This window comes from Caretta caretta, chromosome 5 (assembly GCF_965140235.1).
Source record: "Caretta caretta isolate rCarCar2 chromosome 5, rCarCar1.hap1, whole genome shotgun sequence".
NCBI classification, from domain to species: domain Eukaryota; kingdom Metazoa; phylum Chordata; order Testudines; family Cheloniidae; genus Caretta; species Caretta caretta.
Window position 1 is genome coordinate 116,974,613 of NC_134210.1, and position 12,641 is coordinate 116,987,253.

At 45.7% G+C, this 12,641-nt stretch overlaps 1 protein-coding gene across 5 annotated transcripts in view; it reads left to right on the forward strand.

The window, feature by feature from the left end:
- TEK (TEK receptor tyrosine kinase) overlaps nt 1-12,641 on the forward strand; it is an 89,424-nt gene that overhangs the window by 31,453 nt on the left and 45,330 nt on the right. For 3 of the 5 annotated variants that reach the window (XM_048849446.2, XM_048849448.2, XM_048849445.2), the window contains exon 2: nt 10,875-11,186. The exons of 1 other annotated variant lie outside the window; for it this stretch is intronic. In XM_048849446.2, coding sequence (XP_048705403.1) covers nt 10,901-11,186 — 286 coding nt within the window. In that variant the 5' untranslated portion in view covers nt 10,875-10,900. The remainder of the gene's footprint in view (nt 1-10,874; nt 11,187-12,641) is intronic. One more of the 5 variants, XM_048849447.2, reaches the window with a different exon arrangement.

Sequence of the window (12,641 nt, forward strand, 5' to 3'; positions counted from 1 at the left end):
GTCCAGCCCCATCTGCTGAGGCAGGACCAAGTTAAACAGTCCATCCCTGACAGGCATTTGTGTAACCTATCAATAACACTCCCCTCCCTCCCAAAAATAACAGGATGGTGTCCCTTTCCTCTGTTTGCCAGAAACTGGAAATGGGCAACAGGGAATGGAGCACATGATGGTTGCCTATTCTGTTCATTCCCTCTGGGGCACCTGGCATTAGCCACTGCCGGAAGACAGGATACTGGGCTAGATGGACCTTTGGTCTGACCCAGGATGGCCATTCTTATGTTCTTATGAATTTTTTGTGAAAATCTGGATCCATTTTTTAACCAGCTCTATTAGGAAAGATTGTTCTATTCTTGTAAGTAAGTATGGCAGGATTAGGTCCATAATTGGTTCATTGCTTTGTGAGGCCCAATGAAATTATAACTGTAAATTTCAGTATTGATTAATTTAGTACTGCACTTATAATAATAAATAAAATACTGTACTTCATTTTAAAGATTTGTTAGAGGAGCTGTCAGGTTTGATTACCTTCTTTAACAACATTGCCAAAACGATAGACTTCTTGGTTTCTAACTAGATTTAGTCGTACTACTACGGATGACACTAAACTGGGAGGAGTGTTAGATACGCTGGAGGTAGGGATAGGATACAGAGGGACCTAGACAAATTTGAGGATTGGGCCAAAAGAAATCTGATGAGGTTCAACAAGGACAAGTGCAGAGTCCTGCACTTAGGACGGAAGAATCCAATGCACCGCTACAGACTAGGGACCGAATGGCTAGGCAGCAGTTCTGCAGAAAAGGACCTAGGGGTGACAGTGGACGAGAAGCTGGATATGAGTTAACAGTGTGCCCTTGTTGCCAAGAAGGCCAATGGCATTTTGGGGTGTATAAGAAGGGGCATTGCCAGCAGATCGAGGGACGTGATTGTTCCCCTCTATTCGACACTGGTGAGGCCTCATCTGGAGTATTGTGTCCAGTTTTGGGCCCCACACTACAAGAAGGATGTGGAGAAATTGGAGAGTCTAGCGAAGGGCAACAAAAATGATTAGGGGATTGGAACACATGACTTATGAGGAGAGGCTGAGGGAACTGGGATTGTTTAGTCTACGGAAGAGAAGAATGAGGTGGGATTTGATAGCTGCTTTTAACTACATGAAAGGTGGATCCAAAGAGGATGGATCTAGACTATTCTCAGTGAGAGCAGATGACAGGACAAGGAGTAATGGTGTCAAGTTGCAGTGGGGGAGATTTAGGTTGGATATTAGGAAAAACTTTTTCACTAGGAGGGTGGTGAAACACTGGAATGCGTTACCTAGGGAGGTGGCGGAATCCCCTTCCTTAAAAATTTTTAAGGTCAGGCTTGACAAAGCCCTGGCTGGGATGATTTAGTTGGGATTTGTCCTGCTCTGGGCAGGGGGTTGGACTAGATGGCCTCCAGAGGTCCATTCCTACTCTGTTATTCTATGATTCTACTAATAATATGAATTTTTTTAGAGCCACCAAAGTGCCAATATACTCTTTTCTGTACAATACACAAAAATAAAGACGGCCCAAAGAGCTTTCAATCTAAAACATAGACACCAGGAGAAATCCAGAGGTGCAGGAGATTTAGTGGTTAGTGTTTGTTTTAGATGATAAACTCACTTTTGTGGGCTTCATGGACGAAATGTTTTTTTTAAAGGGACTTGAAAGAAGTGAGGTTGATGCCTTGGCCAACTGGGCTGTCTGTTTTCAATATACTCCAAATTAGTCTTAAACCCCATAGTTACATAATGTCATATAACAAATACACAGCAAAAGGCCCTACATTGAACTGCTAATGTGTCATGCTCTCTGTCCTGAGGATGAAGGCCAACTACAGACCCTAGCCATCCTGTTGCTATGGTGTCCATTTGGTTTATATTCATATCTCCAGGTGGGTCATGAGAAAAAATTAATTCCCCAACAATAGCAAAGGTCTGTATAAATCCAGCCTAAACTTTTGGGATTTATTATCTCATAGGCTCCGTTTAATGACACTGTTTCTAACCATGATGATAAAAGGGTTTGATGTGTATACTGAAGTGATTCCTTAGATAAATTTCCACCTCCCCAAAGGTTGAAGAAGGGTTTTCCACTACAAGGCAGGAGGGTGGTAAGTGGAACAATCAGATTACCACTATAATAATACTTGGCAATTCTTCAAGTTCCACTCCAGGATCTTAACTTAGTTTACATACAAATACAAATGAAGTCAATCTCACAACACACCCCACTCTCATCTCATTGTACAGTTGGGGAAACTGAGTCACAGAAAGGTGAAGTAACTTGCCCAGGAAGCTTGTGGCAAAGCGAGGAATCTAATCCAGCTCTCTCTACACTTCCATGGCTGTGCTTTAATTGTGAGATCTGTTCCAAGCTGCTGTCTTATGCACAAGAATCTAAGCTTTCATTTAAGTTTCTAGTCTGCACTGAGAGTGGCATCTCAAGAGGGTAGAACTTATTTTGTGGGTTTATTTTTTCCCCATTCAGTCCCTGGTTCAGACTGCAGGCCAGATCCTGGGTGATGTTCAGTGCTCTCAACTCCCGTTGAAGTTCAGTGACAACTGGGGGTGTTGAGCATCTCACTGGAGCAGCTTAGCACTTCAAGAGGGGCTTCTTTCTGTCTATCCACAGTGCAGGAGGAAATGCAGGTTCATGTAGGCCCCAAGTACACACAGACGTTGCCCACATCCGTAAGGATATTTCAGGAACCACAGCCAATAAAAGTTACATGTAATGAGTTAGTGCCAGCTGTTTTAAAATGGTTGTTGACAGCTGTAAGACTAGGATTGAGATCCTGGCCCCAATGGAGGCAATGGGAGTTTTGCCACTGATTGCAGCAGGGCCTGATTTTGTACTAGGCACTACAGTCATGTTACCTGAATCCATTTGAAAATTCTTTCAGGATATGGCCAATTTTCCTTTCCCAGAGAGGAAATTTTCTGCCAGTGCTTCCTGAGCAGCTACTTCCTGCCTCCAATTTCTCCTTGGAGGAAAGGAGTTAATTGTTTTTGAAGTGTGGAGAAATCCAGCCTACTTGGTCTCCATGTGCTGAGCACAGCCCTCAAAGGCAACTCTGCCTATAAAAACAACAAAGACCTCCACCTCAACAGAGTACAGGGGCCAAAAGAAACAAGGGGATCGACTTAACATCGGGGGGAAGAATGAAAAAACAGGGCAGGGGTGGGCCATAGGGTCAAAGCAAGGCATCCAGAAAGGGATACCGAGCAGGGAACAGTAGACAATGTCCACTGCTCCATGAAGGGATTGAAGGAATCAGTGAATGCTTCCTGGAAGAAATCTGCCAGGAGATGGGATCGAAATAGGCTGCACAGTAACAAAGTAACCCAGAGCACCAGGGAAGTTCCTGGGCCTTGATTCCTCGTCCTCTCCTTTACTGGACGGATGCTGCATGGTATATACATATCCACCTCTCTCTTGGTATAGATCCTGTTATTTCTCTGCTATGCTCAGAATTCAAAGGGGATCTGCTTTTGATGCTGAGCATTCCCAATTCCTAATTACTGTTGTTAATAATAAAGCCTAAAATTCAGATTCCTATCCCAACAAGCTCTTTTCCTTCTGCCCTCCCGCTGCTGCCTTCCTTTCCTGTTTCTCGCATTGCTTCATCATAATACTAATGAATAAGTAGTTAATGCACTTAGATAGCACTTTACATATTCAAAGCACTGTACAAACATCATCCAGTTCTCAGATATGTGGTTGGGTTTTTTGTTTCCTCGGAGCTCTCTGTTGGTCTGGCTGGCACAGCTACTCTGAGTGACTGCTCTTAGGAAGGAAAGCTAGGGACTCCATTCTTAAGGTTATCAGCAAATTTTTCGAAGTGCTGTCACATCCCCACGCATACTCACATTGTCTTGGAAATTGCCATCCCTCATCGGGATCCAGGGGAGGTTAGGGGTGCAAATTTTGGATTATTGAGTCAAGGGGTTCCGTTCCAGAGGTACATTGCCAAGAAATAAAAGACTCGTGATTACATTTATCCCATTCTTATGATATTTTTTGCACATAGCTGTGGCTCAAACTATGGTACTGATCTCCCCCAAACAGATCACCAGATCAAGTTTAACCTCAGCTAGTGTCTGGGGCAGTAATATTTAAAAAATGATTAGGGAGGCTTTCTAGGTCTGCGAATTGGCATGCATCTGGGATGAGTGCCAGAGAATTCCTCTGAGCCATCTCTTCCAGTTACTCCTGACTGAGCCTTGTGGTGCACAGTGATGTGTGCGCACCCACTGATAGCACTTACTGGAGCAATAGCACGGCACAGAGGACTGGCGGGTACATGGCAGTGTGTGAATGCCATTGCAAAGGAGGAGTTTTGGTGGACACTTAGACTATGCAAGGGGTTGTGAGGAGAGTGTACATGACTCCCGCATTTGGGGAAGCTGGGCGTGAGTGCTGGAAGCTTCCTAGAAGTGGGCGGGCATTGACCCCGAGACCATGGCCCTGCCCCCTCCCCCAAGGCCCTAGCCACACGCCACCCCCATTGCACCCCAGGCCCTGCTCTGCCCCTTCCCTGAGGCTCTCCCCTACCCTTTCATCCCCTTATCAGAGCCCCCCCCACCGGTTGCCTTTTTCCCCCTCCCCACAGATCCCTCCTTCTTTTCCACATCCCACAAAGTCCCTCCCCACCCCCGGCCCTCCCGGAGAGGGTAGAGAGGCATGAGCAGTGGGTGGGGGGAACCTCGGGGGAAGGGGCGGAGTGGGGATGAAAAGAGGAGCAGTGTGGGCAGGGTCATGAGGGAAGAGAACAAGAGGGAGTGGGGCCTCGGGGCAGAGCACAGGTGGGGCTACGGCCTGGGCACGCTTTCAGCAGTAGTGCTCCAAAGGCGTCAGGCCAGCATGTCTCCAGAGGGTAGTGGGCTGCATCATGTTTGTGGCGGCTTAGCCTCCACTGGCCTCTTATACCCACCACCCATTTTCTTCTTGGCATCCCTCGTGGACTGTCAGCCACTGGAAGTGATGGTGAGAGCTGTGCTACCCACCTGCAGTATTCCCTGGATCAGTCCTGCTAGACATAGCCTAGTGAGGGATAGTGCAACCCTTGCATTAGTTGTGCTCAAGTGGAGTTGTCCTGAGCACACAGAACTCTCTGTCTCTACATGGCCAATTGCTGTCTCCACAGAGGTAAAGTGTGTGTGATGGGGGGTGGGAGGATGCAGTGGAACAGACATGACTTTAACTCTGTATTTCCTTGTCAGCGGAGGATTAAGTTTAGCCTCACTCCTTGTTCTGGAAGGGCACAAGGGCAGCCATAACTCTGTGTCAATAGTCTTTTGGCAGGGAATTCGCTGGAAGTTACACCTCCCATTTCCAGTGTTCGCCGCCTGCGGGTGCCTCCTTTTCCCAACCCCCCCTTTGCATTCACATCAAATCGCCTTCCTGCAGAGGTCATTCCTCCAAGGAGAGGGGCAGGAGTCAAAGGATTTTTTCAAGGAAGGACAGGGGATCTTCACTGATACAGAGAAAGGCTGTTTCCTGTCTGTGTTTACTGTGTTCTCAGAGACCTAAATCCTTCAGGCACAGGTTGGGCAAAACTCCCATTGACTTCAAGGTTTAGTTTTGCCTGAGTTTTGCCAGACTAAGGAGCGGGAGTTCCTCTTGAATAAGAATAGCAGGATTTGGCCATGAGAGGAGGCTAAGCAGGGATGCTGTAGGCCAGGGGTGGGCAAACTACGGCCCGGGGGCCTCATCCAGCCCTTCAGACATTTTAATCTGACCCTCAAACTCCCGCTGGGGAGCAGGGTCCAGGGCTTGCCCCGCTCTGGCACTCCAGCCAGTGAGCAGGGCTGGGGGCTTGCCATGCTCTGTGCGTGCCATGGCTCCACACAGCTCCCGGAAACAGAGGTATGTCCCCTCCTCCGGCACCCTGCCCCAAGCGCCGCCCCCTACCTCCCATTGGCTGGGAACTGAGGCCAATGGGAGTTGCAGGGACGGCACCTGCAGACGGGTCAGCACACAGAGCCGCCTGGCCGCACTTCCGCATAGGAGCCGGAAGGGGGACATGCCATGGCTTCCAGGAGCTGCTTGAGATAAGCGCCACCCAGTCTACACCCCTAACCCCCTCCTGTGCTCCAAACCTCTGCTCCAGCCCTGATCCCCTTCCTGCCCTCTGAACCTCTCGGTCCCAGCCTGGAGAACCTCCTGCACCCCCAACCCTTCATCCCCAGCCCCACCACAGAGCCCACCCCCCCCAGCCGGAGTCCTCACCCCCGTCCCTGCACTCCAAGTCCTTGCCCCAGCCTGGAGCCCCCTGAACTCCTCATTTCTGGCCCCACTCCAGAGCCCACATACCCAGCCAGAGCCCTCACCCCCTCCTGCACCCCAACCCCCAGTTTTGTGAGCATTCATGGCCCCCCATACAATTTCCATACCCAGATGTGGCCCTCGGCAGTTGGCTTGCAGCAGAAATCTACTGTATCAGCACTTTCTCCTAGGGGCTTGTCTGTATGGTCAGGTAGAAGACAGGAAGCTGGGATGTAAATCTACCTTGCACTAGCCTGCTGCACTCTAACACAGTGGCTCTCAACCTTTCCAGACTGCTGTACCCCTTTTAGGAGTCTGATGTGTCTTGCATACCCCAAGTTACACCTCATTTAAAAACTGCTTGCTTATAAAACCAGACCTAAAAATACAAAAGTGCCACAGCCACACTATTCCTGAAAAAGAGCTGACTTTCTCATTTGTACCGTTATCGTTATAAAATACATCGATGGGAATATGAATATTGTAGTTACATTTCAGTATAGGGTATATAGAGCAGTATAAACAAGTCATTGTCTGTATGGCGTTTTAGTTTGAACTGACTTTGCTAGTGCTTTTTATGTGGCCTATTGTAAAAGTAGGCAAATATCCAGACGAGCTGATGTACCTCCTGGAAGACCTCTGCATACCACCAGGGGTACACGTACCCTTGGTTGAGACCTACTCTTCTAATGGACTGTGTGGACTCTGCTGCTGGGCACGAAAAGTTCCCTAGTGCACTGTGACCCACTCCAGTTTCAAAGCGCACTAGGGAACATTTAGTGCTGGGCGATGTTCTCTTTATTTTTATATTTTGGACTTGAAATCAGTGTTCATGTAAGCAAATGACCTGACTGCACATTAAAGTGAGAGGAGGAGAGGGAGCTGCCTGGCTTGTCAAAAAGGTATGTACCCCTTTAAGGGCTAGAGATCTCGAGAATGACTTGCTGTGGCAGCTTCAGACCAGGTCAGCATGGGGATGCTGACCCATCCCACCCCCACAGGTGACCAGAAGGTGGGGGAGTGTGTCCATATTTGTGTCCATGCAGGTGCTATGGAAGCCCTCCCCTCTCAGCTATATCAATGCATTTTCATTCCAATTTGCAACCTTGCCTCAAGCTCCACCACTCCAGGGGAACAAGTTACATATAACAATCCCCCCCAGTCACGGAGTTGGGATCGAGATTTGAATCCGAACTTCTCCAGAGTTTGGGGAAATTAGGATCCAGTGTTTTGGTTCAAGCCCATGTTTAGTTATGGGTTGCCAGAATATGGGCCGGCTCCTCAGCTGTTCTATATTGCCATAGCTCCCTTGACGTCTATAGAGGTATGCTTCTTTTCTGTATGCACCCAATGCGCTGTAGGAAACATACATAGACACCTGTTGTAGAAGCTTCATCCTTAAATATTGACTTCAGTGGAGTGGCTTCTGATTTACTCTGGTTAAAAGCAAGAGGAGACTTGGCCCCAGAATAAGCGAGGAAGAACTGCTCATCTGAGTAGAGATTGCAAGCTTAGACCCTATATATGCAGTAAATGAAAAATGAATAAAATGCACACACCCAACTGGCCACGATTGCATTGTACAACTACTTAACTTTAGCTGTGTTCAAATGAGTCGTTTCTGTAATGTGCTACAGGATGACTTGACTTCTTTGACCCTTGGCTTTATAAAACATTTATTTTAATGGCTGTTACATCCTTTCCAGAAGGTTTTATTTCTCTGTTATGTAACGTAAGTTCTCAGGGTTGGCATATGAAAGGGTGGTAACTGCAGTACTCTGGCTGGGAGGGATGGGTGTCAGTGTGTCTTAAGATACTACATTCCCCTGAGAAGCTGCTGGCATTGAATGCCGCGAGGTACCTCCCCCCTTGGACTAAAGCACAAAATACACACACGCACACATTCAGAATCTACAGTAAGCACTGCTCCCCTTTGACCTCTTTATCTAGGGCTATACTCCTTGCTTCAAATCTGAAAGCTGTTTGCAAACGGAATGGCACAAAATACTGATTGCAGAGAGGCTGCTGGTATACACACAAAATACAACGGAATCTAAAGTTGGAAAATAAAGGCGATGCTTAACAGAAATCAATTATTGTTTGCATTTTAGCTGAAAAATGACAGCATTCCCCTACTCGTTACCCTTATTTCCAAAAACCAAAAGCACTGAGCATAAGGGGTTCTGTATCTCACTCCCTCAACAGCTAAGACTTAAAACACTTTCCAAGAGAAAACATTCTTTCTCTTTCTCTCTGTATCTATCTGCTGTTTTTAAACAGTATCTATCACCATAGTATTTCAAATCAGTTAAAATTATTAAAGGGAGCCTTATCTATTGGCAAACACAAAAGATTAGGAGTTAGGTTTCTATTTCTCTCTCTGGCACAGACTTCTTGTGTCCTCTGGAATGTCACTTAACCTCCTTTTTGCCTCGGTTTTCCAGTCTGTAAAATGGAGATAATAATACTTACATCTTGGCCATGTTGTGAGTCTTAATTGGTTAAGTGGTTGAAAAGCACTTTCAGATCTATGGGAGACACCTCAGATGTCCAAAGTATTTGTTATTCTTAGTTCCTATGGCTATGTGACATGTCCAGACTATCAAAATGTAAGTAATATGTACTTGTTGGAAAGCCAGTAAGCATGTGCTGGGACTTAAATGCTTTCTTAAACTGCGGGTCTTTAACTGTTGGAAACACTGATCACTTCAGGTACTTTATTGTAAGGAACCCCTATAACTCTTGTGTTTGTTATTCTCTTTGGGGTGTATGGGTTTCAAAGCAATAACCATACCAGACTGTAGATCAGTGAGGGAAGGGGGTAATGGGAGAGAGTTTAATTTTTTAGTTTTAAAGTTATTTTATGTCTGTAGAGCATGAAACAGACAACATATAATTAGCCATGTTAGGGTAAGAAAAAGGGGATTTTATTTGATGCAAATAGGGGTCTGATTTTCCACTGTCCTGCACCTTGCCTAGCCATTTGCACCTTGGCAAAGTTGGCATAAAGCAGGCATTTTGATTTGGTAATGTTTTCCATTCATTTTGCACAGATGTGCATATGAGCACAAGATACAACGCAGTGGAGAAGCTGGCTCAAAAATTTGAAATATGGGAGTATGACTGGCTCATAGATGCATATTTTCAGATAGGTTTCAGAGTAACAGCCGTGTTAGTCTGTATTCGCAAAAAGAAAAGGCGTGCTTGTGGCACCTTAGAGACTAACCAATTTATTTGAGCATAAGCTTTCGTGAGCTACAGCTCACTTCATCGGATGCATACTGTGGAAAGTATAGAAGATCTTTTTATACACACAAAGCATGAAAAAATGGGTGTTTACCACTACAAAAGGTTTTCTCTCCCCCCACCCCACTCTCCTGCTGGTAATAGCTTATCTAAAGTGATCACTCTCCTTACAATGTGTATGATAATCAAGTTGGGCCATTTCCAGCACAAATTTTACTGATCTCCATTTTTCCTGGTACAAATTCTTCCCATAAAAATGAAGACCCAGATACATCAGGCTGCAGATTTGGCTCATAATGTCCCCCAGACTCAGGGACAGTTCCTCTCTTTACACCAGCTGAGCATCTGACCTACAGAGTTTAAATCATTATCTTATTACTTGCTACAGCCCTTTCACTGGGTTTGTTATTATATCATATGCCATGCTAGCTTCATTTAAGATCCCATTTCCATGATAACTCCCTCTTTTCAACCACTTAAAACTTTAGGGGGTGGGGAGGAAATTCCTTTCAGGCAAATGTTTGGTACAAATTGTTTCAACCCAGAGGTCATGTTTTTCTTCACATTTGAAAAAAATGAGTCGTTTCCTTATCGGTTTAGAACCCAGTGCTTTGGAGCTAGTGTTGTGGTTCAAGACTACCTCAAGTCTTCACAGAAATGTCTCTGAGTGCATTTGAACTGAGGGCATGATATCACCCAACCCTAATACTTAGAATGGGTTCTTATGAGAAGCCATTTAGATACTAGAAGGAGGAATTTATTGCTGAACACCGGGAGCCATTTGCCGTGTATAGCAGGATCTTTACTGAACCTGCAAGCTTATGAATGATAAAATAGATGCTATTATTTGTATACATCAATCGACGGCTACTTGGAGCAAGTGCATGGCCACTGATCCATGCATGCAATTATATCTGCAGTGATGACACAACGGTCTCCCTGTGCCCCTACTTCTTAGTGCTGGTCTTAAAGGATGTTCCATAGGTTTGGATGTATGGTCCTTTGCATCACCCCTCACCACAAAGAGGTGTGAGGAAGGGGTCAGTGTTGCCAGAGAGGTGGCTCACTTCCCATTCTTCACAAACTGGGGAAAGCCACATGTGGAGGGTCCTCTCCTTCCACACATTCCTAAGGCACAGTCTGGGCTCAGGGTTTGTTCCCAAAGTAACTAGAACAGAATATTTACATGCAGCCATTTTATTTTAGTTCAGTGTTCACTAAGGTAGGGGAAACACTGAGTGTGAGGCATTACTTCAGAAGCCCCTAGGTGAACAATCAGAACTAAAAGAAATATTCAGACTCTGCAGAAAAATCCCTTCACCTATTGTTTGTTTGTAGGCAAAGTGGAGGCAGCGCTGGACCTGATGCTGATCAATTCACTCCCTCTAGTGGGCAACTCTGAGACGTCGCTTATCTGTATTGCAGCCAGATGGAGGTCCCGCGAGTCTGTCACAATAGGGCGAGACTATGAGGCCTTGATGAGCCAACACCAGGACCCTCTGGAAGTTACTGAAGACGAGAAGAGAGGAACAGCCAAAAAAGTGGTGTGGAAAAGGGAGAAAGCTAGTGAAACTATCGGAGCTTACTACTGTGAAGGGAAAGTCAAAGACGAGGTGACGAGGATACGTACAATGAAGATGCCACTAGGAGGTACCGTATGCAGGTCAGACCAGAGATGTGCGAGCCCCACTAGGGGACATCTGCTTGCAGTTTGGCTGCTACCCTTAAATAACAGGAGCAGGTACAGTAGTGGATCCAGAGTGGGCAAACGGGCCTGGATTCATTAAGAATTTATCTGGCCCAAGTCCAAACCACTCTTTTCTGACGCTCAGAAACATTTGGTTAATGTTCTTAGTTAGTATTTTTCTCTTACATTTTTGCATGTTCTGCCCATTTCTGGTTATACCCAGCAGCACAAAATGGAAGCAATAAAATATGGCAAGAAAGACCATTGTGGCCTCATTGAACCCACAAAGCAATAACTACAATAACTCTTACATTGGGCCTTTCATCTTCAAAGCACTCTAAAAATGTGAACCCTACCCCAAGTAATTTTTGTAATCTGGGAAAAACCAGAGGGCTTGTCTACACAGTACAGCAAACTGCACTCTAACTTGTTACATTCTAACTGCCCCTTGTAGACCCTGCTGGCGCACTTTAAAAGGTATCAGGAACTAGGTACATTTTAGAGTGCACCAGCAGGGTCTATACAGAGCAGTTAGAGCACTTTATAAACTGGATTCCTCTAGTGCATTTTGCCATGCTGCGTAGACAAGCCAAGAGACTCCACACAGTCCACCAAGAATTTCTCTCTTGCCAATCTCTTTTATGTGGGAGGTGCTTTGATACCAATGTGGTGGGCAACAGTATTAGATAGATAGATAGATGAGTTTAAAAGCTGGGAGCTATTGCTGTGCTCTGATTCCTAGACCATACCTATTCATACTGGAAATCTCATTTGTATCTTGATCTCATGAGACTTCCAGGCTCAGTTCCAAAGCAAAGAGCTTGGCATAAGCTCCAAAGAAACATAGGAACTTTTAGATAATTTTCTGCACTTCAGCAAACATTGAAACCTTTTGAAGTTCACCCATCACTAATATTTAGCACAATATGTTATGACATCAACAGTTCAAACACCAGCACTCAGCCTGCAAATCCACTATTCTGCACAAATACTGTCAAGATGATGGAAATTGTAGAGTGAACGTATAACAACACTTTCTCTTGCTCTCTCTCCCCAGTGAGCAGGGCTGAAGTTTCTTTGTTGTAATGTGGTGTGAGCAGGCGAGGTAGAAGAAGTGGATTTTGCATTTTGTTCTGAAGGTGATAAGGTTTGTGGTTGTTCTGGCCTCTTCTGGCAGTGCACTCCTGATTCTCAGGCCTGTCACCCAGAAAGCTCTGTCCCTTGTAGTCACATACATGTCACTCTTGAGGTTGCCAATTCCATTGTTCTGTTCAATGGTGTGTTTTTTTCCATGATCAGGCAGGTGAGGCAGACCCTCAGGTAACAATCTACAAAAGGCTTTGAAGATGGGGGCCAAATTCTTGAATTTGGCCTTGTATCTAACAGGAAGCCAGTGTAGATAGCAGGTTGTTGTGGGT